Source organism: Peromyscus leucopus, chromosome 17, assembly GCF_004664715.2.
Source record: "Peromyscus leucopus breed LL Stock chromosome 17, UCI_PerLeu_2.1, whole genome shotgun sequence".
Taxonomy (NCBI): Eukaryota; Metazoa; Chordata; class Mammalia; order Rodentia; family Cricetidae; genus Peromyscus; species Peromyscus leucopus.
The window spans coordinates 27,711,532-27,737,625 of record NC_051077.1 but is presented as its reverse complement, the minus strand read 5'-3'; the positions used below and the strand labels follow the sequence as shown (position 1 = coordinate 27,737,625).

Sequence of the window (26,094 nt, the reverse complement as noted above, 5' to 3'; positions counted from 1 at the left end):
CCCATCTTGCTAGGGACTAAAGGATAGAGGTTAGTACACTGTGAGTTCTAGATTGTGACAAGTAAACCATCACAGTCACTGTCATATTTTGTTTATATCTGCTTGTATATGTGTGTGTGGAGTCTCTTTTTTTCTTTTTTCTTTTGTTTGTTTATTTGTTTTTGAGACAGGTTTCTCTGTCTTTGGAGAGAGAAAGGCTTTGGAGCCTGTCCTGGAACTCATTCTGTAGACCAGGCTGGCCTCGAACTCACAGAGATCTGCCTGCCTCTGCCTCCCAAATGCTGGGACTAAGGGTATGTGCCACCACTGCTGGTGTAGTTTCTCTTTTATGATGAGTTCTAGGGTCTGGCAAGCTGTTGCAAAGTCTCAGGGCTGAGTGGTGGTGGCACACGCCTTTAATCCCAGCAGAAGCAGAGGCAGGCAGATCTTCATGACTTCAAGGTCATCTTGGTCTAGAGTTAATTTCAGGACAGCCATTGCTACACAGAGAAACCTTGTTTCCAAAAACTAAAGCAAACAAACAAACATTGTTGCAAAGTCTACAGAGAACCAACTCTCAGGCCAGATACACCTGTACATGCCTGAACACAAATGCCTCTTTGCACTTGGTACCTAGGTACCAAGTAAATGTGTATATAATCTGCATGAGTATGTGAGTCTGCCTCAGTAGAGACCTTAAGTTTTTCTCCATTGGATATTGGAGAAATTATTTTGGCCACTCCACGTAGTTAAAAGGATATTTATTTAATGGCGAAACTCACAAATTAAGTAATGGGTAGGTCGCAGGGTCTGGGGAAGGTGTAGTGCAGTCCAACGGTGTTCTCCGGAGCTCTACACAGTCAATCTGCACTGGTCAGCGTCCCGGCACGAGAGAGCGCCCAGAGCGAGCGCTGGCCCATCCAGCTCTCGGGTCCCCAGGCGCCTCCCCTCGCCCCGCCTCATAGGCGTGACAGTTGCCAGAGTCTCAATGGGGGTTGGAACTTCCAGAACCAAGTTGGAATGGCTACCCACTACATCTCCCCCTTTTTGTCTAAATAAGAAGGTTCTAAACTAATACAAGACTATATACAAAGGAATGGTTATCAAATATTGTCCAGAAATAATGAGAGATAATGACCTAGATAAGATGTAACTACAACCAATGCAAACAATATCAAGCAAGAAACACATACTAAAATCCAGAGAAGTATAGAGCATAGGTAAACAGCATATTATAAAGATCATTCAAAGGTGTCCTATCCTAAAGAACCTGAACTTAATACTTAATAAGTTCTATCTAAGATATTATATATACTAAGTTGTAACTATAACTGCTAGTCTTCAATCCCATCAAAGACCTGAGAAGGAATATAACGGTACCTGAGAAATGGAAGACGGATGCAAGCAACTTTCGGGAATCTTGCAAGAGTAGACCAAGACAGCTGGCAGCCTGGACAGTCACCTAATGTTTCTCAGCATTGTTGGTGCATTCAAATTGGCTACAGGCCTAGAGTATCTGACAGACCATTTTCAGAAGCAGGATTTCTGAAAGACCATCTTACCCTGTCTTGGCAGAGTACAGTGGTCGCTTTCCTTGTGTCCCGCTTGTCCAGAAAGGAGAGCATTGCATTTGTACTGTCAGCCATCAAGGCAAGGGCAGTTCTTTGCCCAGTAGGCCATTTTGTGCCAAAAGACAAACTTCCAAATGGAAATGTCTTAGAAGCCCAACATTCTCTCGGGATCAATTGGTGCAGCCAGGAGCAATTGTGTCTCACATCAACAGAATTTTAAGTTATTTAAATGCCATATTCTCTAGGTCTATGAAGTGTTTGAAGATTACCTATCTATCTGAAATATATCTATGTATACCTACTCGAACTCTGTTTTATCTGAGATAGGGTGCCAATCCCTAACAGTTGGACATCTACCTCTTGAAGAGGCCAATTTGGATGCCATGATTTTGGTGTAATTATAGTCACATCTGTACCTGTGTCCACCAGGCCCTCCAGAACCAGGCCATTAATTCGAATTCTAAGCTTTGGTCTTTGTTCATTTATGGAAGTCTGCCAAAATATTTGTTTTATAGTGTTCTTTGTAAACTGTGATCCAGCTATCAAAGCTGTTTTATCATCCATTGCAGTATCAGTTTTTACATTAGGCATTGGTTTATTCAGTTGTCCTGGAGAGGAATTTCTTCCACAGTGGCAGGGAATGTTCGTACTACGTTTGGTTTGGGGGCCTGCAAGAGGCCCCCTGAGGAGTTTCCCGCCAGTAAAGGGTTGCCTTGTATATCTATTTTTGATCTGTACTCACTGGTCCAATGTCGGCCTTTGCCACATCTTCTACATAATCCAGGAGGTGGTTGGGGTCTCCTGTTTAGGCTATTACTAGAAGGAGTATTGCTTCTAGGAGTACCCCATGTACAGTTTTTACTTATATGACCTGGTGTACCACACTTAAAACATTTGGTAACACGGGGCCTTCTTTCACCTCTGGATTTGTCTCTCCTATCCAAGCCTCATTACTGTAGTTAAGAGACTGAACACCATTAGTATATTGAATCCATTCTTCCAAAGGAGCTGATCTGATCTTAAATGGTGTAAGTATTCTTCTGCATTCTGCATTAGCATTGTCGAATGCCAAGGACTCAGTTAATACTTTTCTTAATTCTTTGTCTGACACAGCTCTTGTTATAGCTCTGTTCAGTCTTTGTAAAAAATCAGTGAAGGGTTCCTGCGGTCCCTGAAATATCTTTGTGTATACCTCAGTTGGTTTTCCAGGTTCTGGAATTTTTTCCCAAGCATTTAGAGCTGCTGTACGGCATAGGGATATTGTATGCTCATCATAAGTGGCTTGTACATTCCTGTCAGCGAAACATCCCTCACCAAGTATTTGATCTTGGGAGATCACAAAACCTCTGATTTTACCTTGTTGTTCTAAATTTTTTGCCTCTTCTCTCAACCAGCTTTTCCACTGTAACTGCTGACTATATTCTAGAACAGCTGAAATTAACTGATGCCAGTCATCTGGAATGATTCTATGTGAGGTAGACCACGAATTTAACATCTGTTTTACATATGTGGATTGTATCCCATACGTAACTACTGCTTCCTTTATATTTTTAAAGTCCCTTTTTGAAATTGGTTGTAATGTATATGTCATATATGGCTCGGGGTGTGTGTCATCTGCTGGCTTCTCATGGACAATAACAGGATAAGCCATTGTATGAGAGCCATTTGGAGATGTTACAACCTCTATGGTCTTGACCTTCTGTTTATTAGTTCCCTTGTCATGTTTACTGAGAGTTTCTTCTAGGGCTTGCAAACGAGCACCTAGGGTCTGTTCTAGGGAGTGAACCTCCTCTCTTGTAAGGGACTCCATATTTCTCATGGAATCATAGAAGTTTTTATGTTCCTCAGAAACACATGATTCCATGGACCTTATCCTATCAATTAACGATAATCTTTCTTCCTTATATACTGTCTGAGTAGCCACAACTTCACTCTGGAGAGTTAGTGTTCTATCCATTAAATATTCATATTTATTATCAATAAAATCAATTTTGGGTACAAGCCTGTTTTGTACATCCTGATTAGCAGATTCTAGAGAAAGAATCTTTTTCTCTAAGCCTTCATTGCTATCTTTGAAAGCAGATTCCAGAGAGAGAATCTTTTTCTCTAAGCCTTCATTGCTATCTTTGAAAGCAGATTCCAGAGAGAGAATCTTTTTCTCTAAGCCTTCATTGCTATCTTTGAAAGCAGATTCCAGAGAGAGAATCTTTTTCTCTAAGCCTTCATTGCTATCTTTTAAAGCCTGTATCAGTCCCAATAATGACTCATCTTTGTTCTTAAACCAGTGTTTGAACACTGTGTGAATTATTATGATGAATGCCAAAATGGTATAGCCCAGATATGCCTTAGGAATGTCGTATATTTCCAGGAAGATGTCATTCATCATACAGGCAAAAAGGTTTTTAAATTCTTGTGAGGTAATGTTGTCGGCCATATTACACGAATTACTCAAAATTTGTTAGTCAATTTTAAGGTGTAAAATTATCAAGTACCTTTACTTGAAACAATATGCTTACCTTTCGTGTAGTAGCCCTTTTCAGCCAGCAGGTGGCGTTGGTACAGCTCCGAAACAGGGCCTGCTGGCGATCTTGGCTGGGGTCGGAGGGAGATGGCGGAATGGCGGAGATCGGAGCTAGCACTCTCCTGCCTCTTTCGCTGGTCTGGGGCTAAGCTAGGGAATTGAGATAGGACTAGCTGCTCCCTTTTTCGGGAATGGAACCGTGTAGGTGTTCCCTGGTTATATGGAACTTTGCAGGCGGGTTTAGGTACCCGCCAGCTAGGGAGGAGACGGCGGGAGCCGCCCAGGCCTTTGGAGTTTGCCCCACGTTGGGCGCCAGATATTGGAGAAATTATTTTGGCCACTCCACGTAGTTAAAAGGATATTTATTTAATGGCGAAACTCACAAATTAAGTAATGGGTAGGTCGCAGGGTCTGGGGAAGGTGTAATGCAGTCCAACGGTGTTCTCCGGAGCTCTACACAGTCAATCTGCACTGGTCAGCGTCCCGGCACGAGAGAGCGCCCAGAGCGAGCGCTGGCCCATCCAGCTCTCGGGTCCCCAGGCGCCTCCCCTCGCCCCGCCTCATAGGCGTGACAGTTGCCAGAGTCTCAATGGGGGTTGGAACTTCCAGAACCAAGTTGGAATGGCTACCCACTACAATTGTATTTACATTTTGCCTTCTGTTGACTTGGAGAGAAATGTGCTCTGCTGTTGCTTAGAGTTGATCTTCTAACCTGTTGCTGGATTGTCAGAAGACCTGAGCCTGTCTGACCAGGAATATGGCCCTAACTCTGTCTCCTTCCTCAGTACAGAACTACTGAAAAGCTAGTTGGATTCTGTTCCGCTGTAGCGCCTGAGCTTACTGAGTGGGCCTGCTTCAGATCACAAAAAAAAACATCAACTGATCTGCTCCTGATCATCAGCAGGGAAGAAGTCCACAGCAGAAACAAGCAGGCCAGCATTCACTGACCAGAATGTCCCAAAAGCCCATGCTCTGTTTACTTCGCAGCCTCACAGAGGAGGCCTGCTGTGGAACACACCTGCAGCCATTGCAGCTCTTCTGTGACGATGACCAAGTCACGTTGTGCAGTGAATGTTTCCAGTCTGCAGAGCACAAGCAGCATGTGGTATATGGGATACAAGAGGCTGCTGAGTATTATAGGGTAAGGAAAATCTAAAGGAGTCTGGTCAACTCCTGATTGACTGATTGACTGGTTGATTGATTGGACAGATATACTGATTCTCCAGAAACAATACCCTGGGAGTTGATTAAGAAATACCACAGTAGCCGAGAGGTGGTGGCACATGCCTTTGGTCCCAGCACTCGGGAGGAAGAGGCAGGAGGATCTCTGAGTTCAAGGCCAGCCTGGTCTACAGAGTGAGTTCCAGGACAGGCTCCATGCTACACAGAGAAACCCTGTCTGGAAAAAAAAGAAAGAAATACCACAATAAACTAAATCTTCTATATCAAGGCCAAAGAAAACACATGGTCGAGGCTACTAACCTTGTTTTAGTGTTTTCTTCAGATAAGAAACCTCTGTTCCCCAGGGCGGTGGTGCATGCCTTTAATTGCAACATCAGGGGGCAGAGGCAGGTGGATCTCTTTGAGTTCCAGGATAGCCAGGGCTACACAGAGAAACCCTGTCTGGGGGAGTAAAGGGGGACCCCTCTGTTCTCAACAAGGAGCTCACCTGCAATTCTGTGATCTGTTTCTCTGTAGAAGTTACTCCAGGAAACACTGGGTGTGTTCAGGGAGAAGCTGGAAGCAGCTAAAAGCTTACTGATGGAGGAGCAAGAGAGAATGGTGGTCATTCAGGTGAGGTTTATCCCGATCCTGGGGAGAGGGAACCTGTCGATAAGGATAGGAATTAGGTAATACCGTATCGATGGACTGAACAAGACGGCAGAGCAGGAAGAAGTATCTGGAACCCATAAAGGGAAGGAAGCTTTTTGAAGATTCGCTTTTATCCTTGTCATATTTAAAATTTTTATTTTAAGGTTTACAAGTATGTTTGAGCATGCAAGATTGGTGCCAAATGAGGTCAGAAGTGGGTGTTGGATCCCCTAGAGCCAGAGTCATAGGCAGCTGTGAACTGCCTGATATGGGTGGTGAGAACTAAACTAAGGTCTTCTGCAAAAATAGTAAGTGCTGTTAACCACTGAGCCGTCTCTATCCAGAAGGCTAATTACTTGATGATAAAAAAAAACAAACTCTTGAAAGTGACAAAAAAAAATTCATTTTGTAAATGACCAAAGAAACAAATTCACCAAAAAGAACATGTAAATAATATTTTTTGTGTAAGGAATAAATCCTCCTGTTTTCTTTTTTAGTTTAACCTGATTTTTGCTGGGTTTTTTTTTGTTTGTTTGTTTGTTTGTTTTTTGGTTTTTGTTTTTTTGTTTTTCGAGACAGGGTTTCTCTGTGCAGTTTTGCGCCGTTCCTGGAACTCGCTTTGGAGACCAGGCTAGCCTCGAACTCACAGAGATCCGCCTGGCTCTGCCTCCCGAGTGCTGTGACTAAAGGCATGCACCACCACCGCCCGGCTGGTTTTGTTTTTTAAATATGATTTTTTAAACATTTTTTTTTTTTGGTAAACATTTATTTATTATGAATATATCGTTCTGCCTGCATGTATGCCTTCATACCAGAAGAGGGCACCAGATCTCATTACAAGTGGTTGTGAGCCACCATGTGGTTGCTGGGAATTGAACTCAGGACCTCTGGAAGAGCAGTCAATGCTCTTAACTTCTGGGCCATCTTTCCATCCCCTAAATATGATTTAAACAGAAAACTAGCAGTGGCACACACCTGTAGCTCTCAAATTTGGAAGAGGAAAGCTCTAACTTACATAGTGATTTCCAGGGTAACCTGAGCTAAATTATATTAGCAAGATGTGTCTCAGAAGGAAAGCTCTCAAAAAAGAAAAAAAAAATCACAACACACACACACACACACACAGTAGAGAGCCTTGGGCAGGGGCGATATGGCTCAATTGATAGTGTTTGCCTAGTATGCGTAAAGCCCTGCATTTGGAGTCCAGCAAAAGCAGACATGGTGGGAAAGTCTGTCTGTAATCCCAGTGCTGGAGAGATGTAAACAGAACTAAGGTCATCCTCAGTTACAAGCAAGTTCGAGACCAGACTTGATCTCAAAAACAAAACAAAACAAGAACATAATGAGTATGTTTAGAACTTTGCTCCTGTAAGAGAAAGCCCCTGCTCTCTTTTAGCCAGGGATCATAGTTTCCTTAGCTCATTTGGTTTTTGAGACAAGGTTTTCAAGGAGATCATACTGGTCTCAAGCACTGCATTCCCCTGCCTCAGTCTCAGGTGCCCTGAGACTGTAGCTCACACCTGACCTTGCTTCCTGGACTTCATAAAGTCAGTGAACATTCCTCCATCCACACAGTTGAGTTTCTGATTCTGTTGATATCCTGGTGAGTCTTAACGGAATTCCTTTTGCGGTTGTGTCATGGTTAAAGAAGGAGATTCACACCTGTCAGTTTTCCCTGAAATCTGTACCATCTGCATTTGAGGAAGGAAGATGAGAAGAGGTTTAAGGACATGATCAGGACTGAGTACAACATGAGATTCCTGCTGCTGACTGAAGAGCTGGAGCTGTGCTTTCTGAGACTGTCAGTCTGTGAATCTGACCTGGATTTGAAAGATGCTCATCAGAACGAACTGAGGAACTTTAGTGCTGAGCTCAATCATGAGTTCCAGGAAATGCTACAGGTGAGAGAATATTCGGAAAGTAATAGCAAAACAGTGTATCCATTCCCAGATAAATTATTCAATGCAATCTATGTGTGTACTCACCTGACATTTTCTCTCTCTCTCTCTCTTTTTTTTCTCCGAGACAGGGTTTTTGTTGTTGTTGTTGTTTTGTTGTTGTTGTTTTTGAGACAGGGTTTCTCTGTGTAGCTTTGCGCCTTTCCTGGATCTCGCTCTGTAGACCAGGCTGGCCTTGAACTCACAAAGATCTGCCTACCTCTGCCTCCCAAGTGCTGGGATTAAAGGCATGCACCACCACCACCACCACCACCACCACCACCACCACCACCACCACCACCACCACTGCCCAGCCAAGACAGGGTTTCTCTGTGAGCTTTGGAGCCTGTCCTGCATTTCACTCTGTAGATCAGGCTGGCCTTGAACCCACAGACATCCACCTGACTTGCAATTCTGTTATACACCTCTGTCCACATACACCTATAAATAGACAAGCAAGGAAGGTAAAATAGACCTGTACATTATTGTACATATGCATTATCTCATATTACACTGCTAATAATATACTTGCATCCATGGAAAGATGCATGGCTAAGACAGCACTAATATTGTGTCTGTCCAGAGCCACACTGAGAGTTAACCTCAGAAGGCAGGTTCTTTAGACTCTTACTGGAGTGATAGCAGTTCCTAGCTTTTAGGTAGCCTTGAGCCTGTGCAGCTCAGCGTCTAACCCCGTTTCTTTGGCTGTGAAATGGAAATCTCAACGGCCTCTAATTCATGTCGCTGCTGTGAGGTTTGACTGAAATCATCTACAGAGATCCCTTAGACATTGCCTGGTACATTTTAAGCCATCCATAAATAGCAGGCGCTGTTATTACTGTTGTGATCTTTAATGGCAACGGGAGATTAAATGTAACCTATAGCCTTCTACATGAAGCCTTGCAGCCTGAACTGGGCGGCAGCTGTACTAGCGAATGCTACTTGCCACGAGGCAAGGGATAGCATGACTCTATGTGTCAGGGAGGAATTCTCCAAGACAGAAACAAGTTGCCAGATGAGAAATAAAATCTAATGTTCGTCTTTCCCTAGTTAATACCATCATATGCTAATAAGATCAGGTGGAATGTAATATATTTATGAGGATAAAAAAAAAAAACAGATATGCCGGGCCACAGTGGTGCATAGCTTTGATCCCAGCACTCAGGAGGCAGAACCAGGCAGATCTCTGTGAGTTTGAGGCCAGCCTGGTATCTACTCTGTAGATCCAGGATAGGCACCAAAATGACACGGAGAAACTTTGTCTAGAAAAAACAAACAAATAAACAAACAAACAACAAACAAAAAATAGTTATCAGTAGCCTATATATATAAGCATCTCCAATCATTATTGGTTAAAGTATAATTTTTTTTAATGTTTTCAAGACAGGGTTTCTCTGTAACAGCCTTGCCTGTCCTGGAACTCACTCTGTAGACCAGGCTGGCCTCAGACTCACAGAGATTCACCCTCCTCTGCCTCCCAAGTGCTGGGATTAAAGGCATGTGCTACCACTACCCAGCTTAAAGTGTAAATTTTAAAATTTGCTTTTGAGTGGCCAGGCATGGTGGCACACACCTTTAATCCCAGCACTTGGGAGGCAGAAGTGGCCAGATCTCTGTGAGTTTGAGGCCAGTCTGTTCTACATAGTGAGTTACAGGACAGCCAGGGCAATGCAAGGAGATCCCATCTTTAACAACAACAACAAAAAAAAAATGTTTTTGAGACAGTGTCTTAGTATGTTACCCTAGCTGGCCTTGAACTGGTAGAAAGACACCTGCCTCTGTCCCCGAGTGTCGGAATTAAAGGGATACCATGCCCTAACTTATCATTTTAATTAGTGGTGAAACATTGAACTTCTGAACAAAATGTCACACCAAAAAGAAAGTAATATGCTTTGGATGCCGTGTTTGTTAATCTGAGTAAACAGACTATATGAACAAATGCCTCCTTTAATTTTAGCATATTAAACAATGGTAAAATTCCATTTATTTGTCTATTTAGGAATGAAATCTCACTCTGTAGTCCAGGTTGGCTTGAACTCATGATCTTCCTGCCTTTTGTCTCTGCCTCCTAAGTGCTGGGATTCCATCCAGGGTATACTGCCACCACTCCCTGCCTCGGGTTTCTTTCTTTCTTTATTATTTATTTATTTATTTATTTGTGTTTTGAGACAGGGTTTCTCTGTGTAGCTTTGGAGCCTGTCCTGGAGCTCAATCTGTAGCCCAGGCTGGCCTCAAACTCACAGAGATCCGCCTGCCTCTGCCTCCCGAGTGCTGGGATTACAGGCGTGCGCCACCACCGCCCTGCTTGGGTTTCTCTTAAAAAGCAGTCTATATCAGCATGAAAGCATGGCCTTACCTGGTCATGTCTATTTCTAAGAAGAAAGCAGATTCACAGGACAAGGTTGAATTAGTAAATGAGAAAAGATACAGATTGCTGAATGGTGATGAGGAGATGCATCTACAGGGACTTAGCCACGTGGGGAGAGAAAACATGAGCAAACTGAAGGCCAGTGAAGTCTGCGTTGGTAAGCACCTCTGCAGCCTCCAGAAGACCATCACGGAGCTGGAGAAGAAGTGTGGTGAACCTGCCATACCATTGCTGCAGGTAAGCCTGGAGAAAACCCTTCCTTAACAGCATTTGAGAACTGGAGAGGGGGCAGAACTCATTAGGGGTCACTTCCAGAATGCCAGGTCCAGTGATCTTCAACCCAAAGTGAAGGGTAGGCAGCCATTGTCCACCTGCGAAAAGCATTATGAATAATGTAAATCAATACAGCCATATGAGGAACAGTATTGACCTCCCTCAATCCCACTTCTGGCATATGTCTGAAAGGAATGAAATTAGTGTGCAAAAAAACCTTTTACAGTAATAGGGACTGATAAAGAAAGGTGATACAAATACTTCATGTGTAGAATACTGTTCAGCCATAAAAAAGATGAATTTGGGATCTTTATGTTAAATGTAAGTGGAGCCTAGAAAAGAAAGGACCACAATATTCCCATTCATATATAGAACTTAAATGATGTCATAGAATGATTAATAAAGAGAATGATTAATAAAGCCTGGGGGAAAGCTGAAAAGGAAGATGTCGAGAGAGGTTGACCGACAAGTATTGAATTATAGGTCAAAACATAGATAGATGGTTGATAGACATTGATAGAGGATAGGAGTAAGCTATGGTGTTTTACTGTACAAGGATATGATAAAAGATAATGATAATATGCTGTATTTCTTTTTATTAAAAATGAAGCTAGTGGATCTCTGAGTTCGGGTCAGTCTGATCTACACAGCCAATTCCAGGACAGCCTGATCTCAGAAAGAAAAAAAAAAATTAGTCCTTTGAAAGTTTGATGTAATGTTTTTGTTTGTTTGTTTTGTTTTTGTTTTTTTGAGACAGGGTTTCTCTGTGTAGCTTTGGAGCCTTTCCTGGAACTCACTCTGTAGCCCAGGGTCTTTTTTTTTTTTTAAATCCTTCAAGACCAGTTTGTACTGCCCAGCTATTCTTGGATGTGTTCTTCCATTGGAGAGCAGCTGCCTTACCAGGGGCTACACTCTTAAAGAAAACTGTCCCTTCCTCTCCTAGCAGCTAGCAATTACTAATCATTTCATGACTGGGGTGAGACTGCGTGCCCAGCTCACCTGTCCATGCTAGGACTTGGTCTAGCGTGGGCCTGCATAAGGTTTTGTGGATGCTGTCACAACTGCCATGAGTTCATATGGGCAACTGGCTTGCTGGGTGCAGAAAATAAGGTTTTCTTGTAGTCATTCACTGCTGCTGGCTCTTACCCATTTTCCCTTCTTTCAAATGATCTCTGAGCCTTGGTGTGTGTGTGTGTGTGTGTGTGTGTGTGTGTGTGTGTGTGTGTGTGTGTGTGTGTGTGTAAGTGTGTGTGTAAGAGAGAGAGAGAGAGAAAGAGAGAGAGAGAGAGAGAGAATGATAGGTGTTCCTTCTAGGTATGTTTCAAAATGTTACAAGAGTGAACTTAGATCAGTTTTACCTTATGACAAATGTTTGAGAACATGAGCTAGACATGTTCTCTCTGAAGCATCACATACCATACATCCACACACCATGATTCCCATAACGTATCCTGGTGTGATATAGAACTGTTTTGTAAAATGATTTATCACCTTAATAATTTATCAGGGTAAGTTTGAAAGCCAGGCATGGTGACTCATGCCTGTAATGCCAATGCTTGGGAGGATGAGGCAGGGGGTTTGCTGTGAGTTGCAGGCTAGCCAGGGCTACAGTGTAAGACCTTGTCTCTAAAACAATAAAGTGAAACAGAAAGTTTGAGTTGAGAAGTGCCTTTTTTTCACCCACCCATCCAATGAAAAGAATAAAATGTATCTCCAGGCACTGACATTGTCTTTAAAGTATCTCATTGAATCGGCAAGGAGTCATGCATAATGGCTTTTTGTTTGGGTTTTAGAAAATAATATGTAAGTACATATGTGTTTGTTAACATTCACAAACACTGTCAAAAGACGAAAATCCTCTACAAAGTAATGGACGGTAACCTGGAAATGGGTGTGTGTGTGTGTGTGTGTGTGTGTGTGTGTGTGTGTGTGTGTGTATAATGTCTGCTGTTGTATGTTGCATACATGGAAATCCTTATCTGCAGGGACAATGGTATTAGAGATGGAATCTTCAGAAGGTGATCGGCTGTGTGGGGTGGCACTCTCCTAAATGGATTAGTGCCCTCACAAAAAGGTCTAAGATAGTCCCCTGATTGGTTTCACCATGTCAGGTGAGAGCTATATCATTAGTACAAAATCTGAATTATCAGCCTTCAGAGCATGTGATAAAAATTCCTATTGTAACAAGCTATTCCAGCGAGGGTATTTTACTATAGCCTGAACAGACTATGTATTTAATATGTTATATAGTCGCATGCATTGTCTTTTCAAGAGGCTAGCTACTAAAAAACAATAGTCAGTTAAAGTCTTTTAACTTCTATTCATATTCCTCTGTCTGCCAGGCACTTATCTGAAAAGCTTGTATGCTCATTCATAATATATATGTGTGTGTGTGTGTGTGTGTGTGTGTGTGTGTGTGTGTGTGTGTGTGTGTATTAGTGATGGTAATGGGAATTGAGCTTCTGGGCAAACACCACATGGCTGTAGACCTAAGCCCAATTCATAATATTTAAAACATTAAAAGCCTTTTAAAATAAATACTAAAACAACCTCCCAAAAAGCCTCTGTAGGTAACCCCCAGGGAAATGGTTCAATTCTAGCCTATTTCTAGACAACGTGAGCAGGTGTGACCCAATTATGTTCAGCTCTTGGACTGGCTCCAGCTGCCCTCTTGGCCTAGTGACCCTCCATCTGCTCTGCCCAAGTCTGACTACCCCAACAACTGAAAACAAATATATGGGTACCATTTAAAAGAAGAGTGTTCTGAATAAGTGGCCAGAGTGAAGTACAGATGATGTTTCTTGTACTCTTACGTGTCTTGGGCATGACTTATAAATACTTTGGCTCAAATATCTAGTAGTAATCTTGTGTCTTTTCCCCCCTTAGAATGCAAAGTGCTACTTAGAAAGGTGAGTTTCTGGAAATAATCGGGTGAAAAGCAGGTCTGATGTCTTGCACACATGAGGGATGGGAAAGCTGGGCAGAAATGAGGTCATATCTATGGATAAAAGTTAATGAGGTCCAACCTTTGAGACTGGCCAGGACTGACATTGTCCACTGTCCTCTTTTTTTTTTTTTTTTTTAGGATTGAATCTCTATTGCTTCAGAGCCTAAAGCCAGCTCAGATCACAGACCTGAGTTCATGCCTGATACTAAGAATGAACAAAGCACTACTGAGGTTCCAAAGTAAGTGGGCCTATCCACGAATACTGTTTACCCCATTTATGTTTGCAAATCACATGGTCATCTGACCAACAACAAAAATCTACTTATGCATATTTTTTAAGTTTTCTAGATGCTATAGGCATTTTTATGGTATGATGTTGTGGGTTGTTCCTGCTTCATATTGTAAGGATGTGTATTTATAGTCTACTTTTCCTCAAATATATATAAGGTAAAAATAAGGTAAAGTTATTTTAGATTCTGTCTAATAATTCCTTCATCTAATGCCCTCTCATTCAATTATAATTTATTTTAAATAATGTCCAGTTAATTAAAAGGAGGCTCATTTTTATCTAATGTGAATGTGTATTTACTGATTTTTAACAGTGGGAGTTTCTTTGTTCTTGAGATTGTATTTCTAGGAATACCTGAGGCTGGGGGAAAAGGTTATATTTTTTTCCAGAGGGAATTTACATTGTTTTTGCTAGTCTTCTAGAGGTATTAAGAACCTGTGAAAACTTGCAATTTAAGTTGAAGATTGTGGCTGCTCTAATCATGGGAAGTGGGCTGCCAGTCCAGGGGCTGAGGTCAATTTACTTATTGAAGTTAAGAAAAGGAACGTAAAGAACCTTGTGCCGGTTAACCTTTCTGTTGTTGTAATGAAACGCCATGACCAAGGCAACTTATAGAAGAGTTTATTTGGGGCTTACGGTTTCAGGGAGTTAGAATTCTTCTTGATGGCAGGGCACATTCAGCAGGTGGAAGGAGGCTGGAGCAGCAGCTGAGAGCTCACCTCTGTGACCACAAGCATGAAGCAGAGAGCACAGCGTGAAGAGCAGGATTCTTCTGACACTTCAAAATCCACCCTCAGTGACGCACCTCCTTCAGCAAAGCCACGCCTCCTAGTTCTTCCCCCAAAGTTCCACCACCTGAGGATCAAGTGTTCAAACATGTATGCCTATGGGGACAATTGTCACACCATAGATATACCACTGAGTTCAATGTTAGAAATAAGAAATACTGAAGTAGTCTAATAAAAAAGATATAGGTAATGGATACTACTAAGAAATCCTCCTTGGAGAGCGATCAGGTTGAAGTTCCATTTCAAATTCCTAGATTTTTTTTTTTTTTGGTTTTTTGAGACAGGATTTCTCTGTGTTGCCCTGCCTGTCCTGGAACTCGCTCTGTAGACCAGTCTGGCCTTGAACTCACAGAGATCCGCCCGCCTCTGCCTCCCCAGTTGCTGGGATTAAAGGACTGTGCCACCACTGCCCAGCCCCATTTTATTTCTTACTAATGTTAGGATTTTATTTCAGAAGTGAGTCATGACTATTCAGCAGGTATTTAAAACTGATGCTAGGTGGTATCATGTATAGGAGGAAATGCCAGTAGGAAAAGGAGGTCATCCAGGGTGCCTTGAAATATCATAATATTTGGTAGAGAAAGCAGTGTGAGATACAAGAAGGCAAGTATCACTTTCCTTCAGTTATAAGGTATTACTACGCATTTCATGTTCTGAACTCAATTTTCAAGAGTCCCCTAGGTGTTCTAGCCTCTGCTAATATGTTCTCTTTTGGTCTATTTAATGCCTAGGGGCCGCCATAAGAAGTCTTAGGAGTGTGTATCACACTCAGAGGTTGTCTACAATAACTAGAATGGAAAAGCTCTCCATCCTGTACTATCAGCAAGGCCTGGTGCTTCTGGAAGTGTTGTGTTTAAAACAGATCTCTAGGGGGTGTCACTTGGATCTGAAGTGATATCTAGATGTGACTGGTTTTTAGCACAATTTTACAGACTTTGGGTTGAAGATATACTTCTAAATCTTCTTGTCCTTATTGTAGCACCATTTGGTATTTTCTTAGCACACAACAGGCCTTCTCATCATATCAGCATAATTCTCCTCCATGATGTCCATCTATTGAGGTAAAACTTCATGTCTCTTTTTTCAGGATTCTCCTAAGTTGCCTTTGCCACATGTTACTTATTTGGAAAGAGCTACATGTTAGAAACCATTCCTCTGGCATAGTTTTGCTGAACCCTACCATTAATTGAAGTTCTCTTCCTGCAGGACATATAACTTTGGAGCCAGACACAGCTCATCCTTCCCTTGTCTTATCTGAGGACCTGAGAAGCATGCGATTTGGAGATATTCCACAGAGTGTGCCTGACAATCCAGGGAGACTGGACTTCAGTGCTTCCGTGCTGGGTGCAGAGAGCTTCAACTCAGGGAGGCATTATTGGGAGGTGGCTGTGGGACAGGCCACACACTGGCAGTTGGGCGTATGTGACTGTACAGAGAGGAAGGACAGCGTACCCCAGGCTTCCGGAAATAAGTTCTTGCTCATGGGGACCATGATGGGGGCCGATTACACCTTCTGGATCTTTCCCCCTTTAAGAAAGGTCTGTCTGGAAAGCAAATGTTCAAAGTTGGAGTCTTCCTTGACTTTGGTTGTGGGCAGGTATCATTCTACAACGTGACAGAGCAGTCTTTCATTTATAGTTTCTCTGACCTTACCTTCCAAGGAGCAGTCACACCTATATTTTCTCTTTGTGTTCCAAGTGGAGGTGTGAGTTCAGACTCTCTTACTGTCTGTCTCCCTCAGATCCATTCCTGAAATGCTGCTGTTGGCTCTTCATCTTCCTGTGTGTGAAACCCCAGATCACAAAGAGACCAGGAAATAAGATCAAGACTTTACAAAACATTTATGTAATTAATCTAATAAAGCCCTGAGACTTTTGTGATAATGTGGCTTTCAACATGTGTTCAGTGGAAGGAGTTGCATTTTTAAGTTGAATGAGGACAGGGCCACCTGATAGCTCAGGGATTCAAGACATTTGAGGCCAAGCCTGACAACCTGAGTTCAATTCCTGGACCCCACAGAGTGGAAAGAGAGAAACTCCCATGTGGTGGTATTGTGTTCCCCAAAATATTGTGCTCCCTAATAAACTTATCTGGGGTCAGAGAACAGACAGCCACTAGATACAGAGGCCAGAAAATGGTGGTACACGCGACTTTAATCCTTGCATTCCAGAGGTAGAAATCCGTCTGGATCTCTTTGAGTTCAAGGCCACACTGGAAACAGCCAGGCATGAGCCTTTAATCCCAGGAAGTGATAGCAGAAAGCAGAAAGGTATTTAAGGCATGAGGACCAGGAACTAGAGCTGGTTAAGCTTTTAGGCTTTTAGGAGCAGTTCAGCTGAGATCCATTTGGATGAGGACTCAGAGGCTTCCAGTCTGAGGAAACAGGATCAGCTGAGGAACTGGTAAACTGAGGATGCTGTGGCTTGTTCTGCTTCATTGATCTTCCAGCATTCACCCCAATACCCAGCTCCAGGTTTGTTTTAATTAATAAGACCTGTTAAGATTCATGCTACACTCCCAAAAGCTGGCCTCTGACATTCACATGAGTACTGTGGCAGGTGATTATTGCCCCTGTACCACTAAATAAACCAAAAAGTGCAATAAAAAACAAAGAAATGATGAAGGATGGGAACATTGAATCTATGAATATGTACCATATGATTGGAAAATTAGAGAATGAATATAGTCTTGTTTCCTCGGAACTAGAAGTTGGAACAGGGACACATGTTTAAGAACACTTGTGAAATGAAGTCTAATCAGGGATGGGAGCAGGATGATACGTGTTTCCCAGTGCATGGTAAATGGATTCTGTTGTGGATTCTGCTACTCATGGGGAGGTGTCCAGTCACTGACCATGGTCATCAGGACTTAAAATGGTTATTCCACAAAGAGAGGGGTCCTGCGATTTCCCTGGATATTTTATCTGGGTAATAAAATGTCAGAGAAAACTGTGAATATTTAACTATATTTTAGTTCTGTGTCTGTGTGGGAGTATGTGCGTGTGAGTGCCAATGCCTGTGGGGATCAGAGGCATCTCGCCCCATCATCCTGGAGTTATAGATGATTGTTAATCACCATGTGGGTTCTGGGACTCAATCTCGGGTCCTCTGGAAGAGTAGCAAGTGCTCTTAACCACTGAACCATCTCTCTAGCTCCTAAAATAATTGATTTCTTTCTCTTTCATCCTCCCTTCCTTTCTTAAGTTTATTTACCTTGTGTGTCCACTGGCATGCAGGGGCCAGGGCACTCTAATGTGGAGGTCAGAAGACAACCTATGGGAGTCAGTTCTTTCCCTCTACTGTGTCCTGGGGCTCATCAAACTGTCACATCCTGAGCAGCAAGCACTTTTATCCACTGAACCATCTTGATGGTCCCCCAGTGAACTTTATATTTTTTTCATTTTTAAAATTATTTTATGTGTATGGGTGTTTTGCCTGCATGTATATCTGTCCACCACTTGTGTCCTTGGCACCCATGGAGGCCAGAAGAGGCCTCAGATTCCCTGGAACTGGAGTCACAGAGGGTTATTAGTCACCATGTGGGTGCCAGACGTCAAACCTGAGTCACCTGGAAGACCAGCCAGTGCCCTTAACTGCTGAGCCACCCCTCCAACCCCACCAAAATTAAATGTCATCTTAAACCTAGGAGCTAGAGAGAGATGGCTAAGTGAGCAAAATGCTCTTCTGATGTGAGGACCAACACCCATACGAATGTACAGCAGCACGCATTTATAACCCTATCTCAAGGAGCGAGGAGACAGGCAGATCCTGGGAGCCTGTTAGTCTGCCCCTGTAGCTGAGAGAGCAACAGGTCCTGTGTCAGATCCGTTGGAGATGAATAGCAGAAAACTGAGGCCAACCTCTCCCCGGCACACAGATATGCATACATGATGCACACATCTATGAATGGACCTAAAACACTCAGTGCTTGAAATCCCTTCATTTCTGACAGCTTGTATCTGCTCTTCTCTGTTTGGTAGCCCACTGAGAAGTGCTTTAGCCACTCAGAAAGCTAGTTGTATTTGCGTATGAACTGTGTGAATGAGAAGTTTGTCATACTTACCTCTTATTACTTTCATTACATTACTATTTGAGAAAAGGTCTCATGTAGCCCCAGGCTAAACTCACATTTTTAAATAGCCAAGGATGACCCAAACCTGTCAGATTTAATAAAGGCTTAGAGGTCCTTTGTTATAGACTGTGGTAGTTTGAGTGTAATTGGCCCACATAAGCTCATCAGGAGTGCAATGTTAGGAAGTGTGGCTTTGCTGAAGTAGGTGTGGCCTTGTTGGAGGAAGTGTGTCGCTGTGGGGGCGGGCTTTGAGGTCTCCTATGCTTAAGAGACTGCTCAGTGTCAGTCCACTTCCTGTTGCCTTCTGATCAATATGTAGCCAGTACCATGTCTGCCTGCACACTGCCATGCTCCCTGCCATGATAATGGACTGACCCTCTGAACTGTAAGCCACCACCTCAATTAAATGTTGTCCTTTCTAAGAGTTGCTGCAGTCATGGTATCTCTTCACAGCAAGAGAAATGCTAAGACAAAGGCATCTGTATTACCCTATGCTTCTTTTTTTTTAATAATTTATTTAACTTTATTTTATGTGCATTGGTGTGAGGATGTCAGATGCCCTGGAACTAGAGATATAGACAGTTGTGAGCTGCCATGTGGGTGCGGGGAATTGAACCCGGGTCTTCTGGAAGAGCTGCCAGTGCTCTTAACCTCTGAGCCATCTCTCCAGCCCTACCCTATGCTTTTTTTCTTTGGCATTAATTTCTAATACCGCCCCCCAAAAAAAGCCCTCCCATTCTAGCTATCTTATACCCTGTAGGACACTCCTTAAAACCTCTACTCACAGGCTAGAATCGCTATAAATATCTCTCCCTGATTTCTTCATTTTACATACAATGAAACTGCCAAACTCCTGTTTTCTCTAATCCACAAGAAACTTCATTTCTAAGCTTTGTCCTGGCAGCAGGGTGCGTGTGTGTCTTCTGCAGAGTCTAATTGCCAACATTGTTTTACCTTTGAGCAACAAAGCACGTTTACTTTCATTCAGACTAGAGGTTCTCAACCTGTGGGTCACAACCCTTTCACGGGGGTTGCCAAAGACCATTGGAAAACAAATATTTACATTACAGTTCATAACAGCAAAATCACATGAAGTGTCAAAGAAATAATTTTATGATTGGGGAGCATCATAACATAAGGAACTGTGTTTAAAGGGTCACAGCATTCAGAAGGTTGAAAACCACTGATCTGTATAGATTGTTTAACTGTTATGATAAGCTGGGTTTTATTTGTTTTACTTAATTACCTCTACATTTCTTTAGACTTTTATGGAATCCTAGCCTAGAGACTAGACTGGAGGTTGGCAGACTTATTTCTTCCAAAATCAGGTGGTTATTCTTTTAAGTTTTTCTAAGCACATCATCTCTATTGGCAGCAACTCTCTCACTGTGGAACAAAGAAAGCCAGGGCCCTTCTGAACTGAATACACATGCATTGTCTCCAATAAAACTTTATTTACAAAAGAGAGGCTGGAGTTTATTAGTCCCTGCTGTAGTTTATTTCTTCTTCTCAATATTCTAACTTTCTATCCCTCAGGTAAGACCTAACAAATTGGCTTGAAAAAGGTGAATGTATTTCCCTTTAATAGACTTTCAAACCTACACCTCCCTCTAGTCACTGTCCTCTGCGTGCTCTCTCTCTCTCTCTCTCTCTCTCTCTCTCTCTCTCTCTCTCTCTCTCACACATACACACACACACACACACACACACACACACACACACACACACACACACACACCAGCATATCTCTGGAATCTTGTTTTATTCCAGACTCTCAAATTCACTCCAATCTGTTATCTGTCTCCATGTTTGTGTCTATTGGTCTCAGTGATAGCTTTCATATTGCTAAATCTTGGGATTTCACTTTTCCTATTATTTGAACTTGGTAGTAGTCAGGTAATCAATACTATTAATCCCTTGCTCTTAGGAAATTCTCCTTTTCCTCCCACTACTGTGGAGGCTGCTTCCTTTCCTCCAGACTGTCAGGCAACTAGTAATTACTTGATGCTCTATCCTATGATCTCGCTTAACCATGCAATTACTTCACTACTGGGGATTGAACTCAGGGCCTCAAACATGTTAGGGAAGCTCTGCCATGGAGATAGATTCTCAACCCTTTTTAAACTCTTTTGAGACAGATTTTCCTGGGTGTCCCAGGCAGTCCTTGAACCTTAGACTTTCTTGCCTCAGCCTCCAGAGTTCTGAGATGATAGCCCCATGCCACCATACCTACCCTGTCAATGGCTTCTTTGCCAGTTTTGGTTTCTTTCTTTTTGGTTTTTTGAGACAGGGTTTTCTATGTAGTTTTGGTGCTTGTTCTGGATCTTGCTCTGTAGACCAGTCTGGCATTGAACTCACAGAGATCTGCCTGGCTCTTGCTACCACCACCCTGCTTGAACAACACCAATTTGTTTTGTTTGTTTGGGTTTTTTTTTTTTTTTTTTTTTTTTTTTTTTTATTTTTTTTTTTTTTTCCTTTGAGACAGGGCTTCTCTGTGTGGCTTAGGAGCCTGTCCTGGAACTCACTCTGTAGTCCAGCCTGGCCTCGAACTCACAGAGATCCGCTTGCCTCTGCCTCCGAGTGTTGGGATTAAACACTCTCAGTGTGTTTTGGTTTCTTTTTTTTTTTTATTGGCAAACATTTAAATTAGCACATTTTATTTTTATCAAACAAAAATAAAAAGAGGTCAGATATATCACAAGACTATTTTTGGTTATTACAGATTTGAAGTTGAGTCCCCTTTTCAAAGATCAGTGCTACTGTACCAGCTAACCCACTAAATTATCATCTTTGAATAAGAAACAAAAATAAAAGGTAACACTTGAGAAAGGAAAATTATAGCTTCAAATAAATGCGATTCTTCGTTTCAAAAAATTACACGTGTGTTTTGGTTTCTTGTTCAATACTAATTTAGGGCTTGAGAATTTGAGATGCTCTACCACTGAGCTACAATCGCAGTTTCCGTGGCTTCTTGATGGTCCTAGAAGAACCACAATGCCCATTCCTCACCTTTGTCTCATCTGAGCCCTTGTCTCTGTCCTGCCTACAGTCAAATTCCTCCAACCTTTAACTTTTAGGAACTTTACTTGAAAACTTAGAAACCAAAGGCAAATGCAGCAACCTTTCAGCAGGAATATTTCAAGTCTGTCGGCAAATGTACTTGAGAGTGATGTCTGATGAGTGTCCAGACACTTACGTTGCTGGTTAATTTATAGAACCGTTGGTAGAGCAGAGGACCGCAGTTTAGTAGCTCTGTGTTGTATTTGTGAGTTTAGTGTCTAACCAAAGAACCAGTTGCCTAACTGTGTTGAATAAAATCTCCAATGCATGTGCATCTATGATTTTGAAGCTCGTGTTTTCTGTTATTGTTTGTTTGCCGTGTTGGGGGCCGAACCCAGGCTTTGCACTTGGTGCACAAGGGATCAGTCACGGAGCGCTTCTCCACCCCCCAACCCCCCACCCCCACCCCCCCACCCGAGCTTGTGACCACTCTTAGCTACAAAGGATTTGCCCATAAATTTCCCTGCCAATTCTCGGTCATTGTTCCCTTCAAGGACTCCTTCCTTTATATCTTTAAAAAGAACGGAGAGCACCAGGCAGTGGTGGTGCACACCTTTAATCCAGCACTTGGAAAGCAGAGGCAGACAGATCTTGTGAGTTCAAGGCCAGCTGGTCTACAAAGCAAGTTCCAGGATAGTCAGGGTTTCAGGAGTTCAAGGCCATACCTTAGCAAAATACTAAGCTCAAGGCTGCCTACAACTCTAGGAAACACAAAACACAGAAAACAGCTAATCCCACTTGTGACACATGAACAACACAGTTGGAATAGTATTCCACTTTGGTGATGCGCTTTGCTCACTAGACTGAATTCTATGAAACACATGGTACTGCTGGACTTTTCACATTGCAGTGTTAAACAGGCCCTGAATCCTAAATAACAACACATATTGAAGTAAATAACAAAAGCACTAGGGAATGATGTGGATTATTGAGCAGCTGAGTGAGTGAAGGTGAATGTTAGAAATCTATCTCAAAGAGAGGATGTACCTATGTAACACCAAGAGGAAAGAGTACTCAAGTCTTGCTGGTTGTGTAGTTCATTTGTAGAGCACATGTATAACATGTGGATTTGGTACGTAACACCACAACAGTGGAAGAAAAAAAAACAGAAAAGAATATTCAAATGATATCCAGGTGGCATAGTATATAGCATTTAGTTGCCAGGACTACCGTAACAGAACCCCACCTGGCTTCTAGGACACCGTGTCCAGTTTCATGCAGCACTGGGGTTAGCCACCACTGGAAAAATATCTCTATTGAAAATACCGGGCATGTAATAAATGCATATTGGGTTCACATTTATTGAGCAGAAACATAGCGTTATTCTATCTCTTGGAAAAGGGGCTCTATCGATATCATAGAAAAGTCAAGCATTGACATTCTTCACAGTTGAAGTGACGTGTATGGATTAAGAATTAAGGGGAGGCGCTGGAGCAATGGCTACTGGTTAGAAGCATGTACTGCTCTTGCAGAGACCCGGATCCAGTTTTGCAGCACCCACATGGTGGCTCAGCCATCTAACGACTGCAGCTCCAGGGCATTCAATGCCCTCATCTGATCTCTGAGAGCACCAGGTGCACACATGGGCATATAAACACATGCAGGCAAAGACCGTCATACATATAAAATAAAAAGTAAAAATGAATTGAGGGGGGAGGCTTGCACAAACCTAGACAGCTCTTTTTATCCTCAGACCACAGACAGGGCGGTCTGGCTGACATAGACTTATCTAGACCTCCACAAAGCAAAGGTAAAGAACCTCACTGCACTTAAAAAACTTTAAATCTTGTGTAAATAAGAAAGGGATTATCAGGTAAAGGAAGCGAAATAGATGCATGGGAATAGGGTAAAAAAATGAAACAGATTATCTGATAAAAAAGGTGCTGAACCTATCAAAGAGATGTTGAAGTTAAAAAGCACATAGATGAGAGTGAGGATTGGGGGGAGGGAGGTGACATCATAGTTGGGTCTTGACAAATGGGACAGTACATAAGAGAATGGGATTTTTACCCTGGAGAGCATCAAATATGAGATTGAAAACTTACTCTCACAATGCAATAAGCAGTTTCTGCAGCAACAGATCAATGTGGTAGAATGCTAAAAAGGAAGACTGTGGATTTAAATATTATGTCTTTTTAAAAATAATAGCTTCTAATTTCTACAGCCAGGTGAGATGCCAATGCTTTTCACGGCTACTTCAGGCAATCCTTTTAACCATAGGAGGGAGATGTTTTGCTTTATTTTTATGGAGACGAAATAGAGCCAGAGGGCTCAAAGTCAAAGCAACCACCGCTCAAACATTTGAGAACAGCCTATTTATTCTTTCCAGCCACAGAGATCCTATCTCCTCAAAGGTATTTACAGTCAGGTGACCAAGCCTGGCTGAGGCTGCAAAGATATGAAAGTTAAATCCATTCTGAAGAGAGCCATTGAATGGAATCTGGAAAAACTCTTTCCCCATAAATATGATTTACATATTTGGTAAACATTTTTAATTAAAAATGGATTAATTAGTGAAACTTTCCCCTAAATAATGTTTGAAGAGTGATGGGTCTCCTAAGGAAATTCTAGTGACTAAAGATTGCCTGCATTGTTCCTTGTTTCAGATAAGAAAGCTATGTGGCCATGCCAGAGATACCAGACATATTAGTGAGTTCCTGTTAGTAAAGGGGGATGGGCTGGGGGAGGGAAGGGTCACTGTCCAAATCTCCTTCACTCTTAACTGCTGGTCTTTTGGCATGGTGTGGAATTCCTTCTTTCCTTTTTTCCTCTTTCTTTTTCCCCCAGGGGTGAGAACTGACCCCAGGGTTCCCGGCAGGTGCTTTGCCTAAGTTCCTGCCTTTGGAATTTCTGATGGGGAAAGCCGCAGGTGATGAGGAGAGTGAGAACTTCAGTGAATTTCAGTCCAGAAACGCTCCAGGTGGATGTCTTCTGCAGTCACTGTCTTGGAGGAGTCAACTGCTTACTGTGCAGAGGAAAGCAGAGGTATCAGTTAGCTTGTTGATAGTACTTTAGGGAGGAGGAAGGAGTATTCTATAGTTCACTTTCTTTCTTTCTTTTTTTTTTCTTTGAGACAGGATTTCTCTTTGTAGTTTTGGAGCCTATCCTGGAACTCACTCTATAGACCAGGCTGACCTCAAACTCACAGAGATGGCCCACTCTACTTCTGTGCTGAATGATTAACAGGGTGCCCTACGCGGCAGAGTGACCTCATGATCAAGTTAAAAAGACTGAAGTGAAATTGAAATTCAAAACACAAGTATGATTTAGTGATTCAATGTAGGTGTTAGGTATTTCATATGTCCATCATGAAAGTGTAGAAGAATATGATGCTACACAAATATAGGCATATCTTCCTCAGAGTTTGATGTTCCATTGTTTCATTTTCCTGAAATCAGACAAACTGGTGGGCAACATTAATAATAGAAACTAAGAGAATATGATGTTTAAGACATAATAAGTAAAAGAATATTTATATATCGACAAATAGTCAGTAAGTCTTCTCCTAGGGAGTGTACATACACGCAATACAAGTTCTGTACTGCACATGTTAGTGATTTATTACAAAGAAGGTCTGGCAGGTAGAGAGCAATTGGATTGAATCCTGGGGACAGAATAATGTTGAATTCAGTAACTCAGTGAGGAGGTTATTGGGCTGAACATAGAAGTTGGAGAAAAAGAGAGTGTGGAACCAAAATAAGACCAAAATGCTCTCACCCCAAAACTAAAGGCCTAAGACTGCTTCTTTTAGCTACAGGCCATAAGTTACTGGAACAGGCCAGAAGTTACTGAGACCAGTCAGTTCAGATTCCAGAAACCAGGAAGTGTAAAAGTACAGAGTCACAAGATAGTCACGAGGTAATGCCTGCCAGACTATGGAATGTCCTCTCCCTGGTTTCCAGGGTAACTGACCACAGAAATGCCCCACCTGAGGGCAGCCAATGAGAAATGGTGGCGGGCAACCACTCCCTTAGAAGTAATTTCTAGAAGTCCCTAGAAGCGAGCCAATCAGAATTGTACCTGTACTAGCACCCCTAAATGATGTAACCTTGTGACTTTTCCCTTTAAAAAACCGAGCTTGCAGACAGGTGGGCGCTTCCTCCAGCCTCCACTGCATTGGATGTATTGGACGAAGTCCCTGCCTAGGCTTGTATTGCTTTTGGATATCCAGAATTAAACCTTGCTTTTGCATTCCGGCATGCTCGTCTTTGGTGGTCTCTCTGGGGGTCACGATCTGGGCACAACATTTGGGGGCTCGTCCGGGATCCCCAGAGACCCCCCGCCGGGACCCCTAAGAGCTCCGGAGGTCCATCTGCACCGATCGGTAAGAGCGCTCATTTTCTTGTCTTTGCTTTCCTTTTACTTTCATTTTCTTATCCGAAGCCGGCGGTTGAATCTGACAGGCTCACCTTGGCGGACGCGCCTGTAAGGTGACGCTGGAGGAGTTGGAAGACGTTCCAACCCCTCATCAGGACGCG

The 26,094-nt window shown here is 42.5% G+C and overlaps 1 protein-coding gene across 1 annotated transcript; it reads left to right on the top strand.

Annotated features, from left to right (window-relative positions):
* The first annotated feature begins 5,023 nt into the window (after positions 1-5,023).
* LOC114695161 (probable E3 ubiquitin-protein ligase TRIML2) lies at positions 5,024-16,366 on the top strand. The gene is given in 8 exon segments (XM_028872382.2): positions 5,024-5,212; positions 5,770-5,865; positions 7,590-7,784; positions 10,285-10,425; positions 13,348-13,370; positions 13,547-13,647; positions 15,692-16,030; positions 16,033-16,366. Coding segments are annotated over 8 exon segments (1,290 nt in total). The 3' UTR covers positions 16,239-16,366.
* Positions 16,367-26,094: the final 9,728 nt, after the last annotated feature.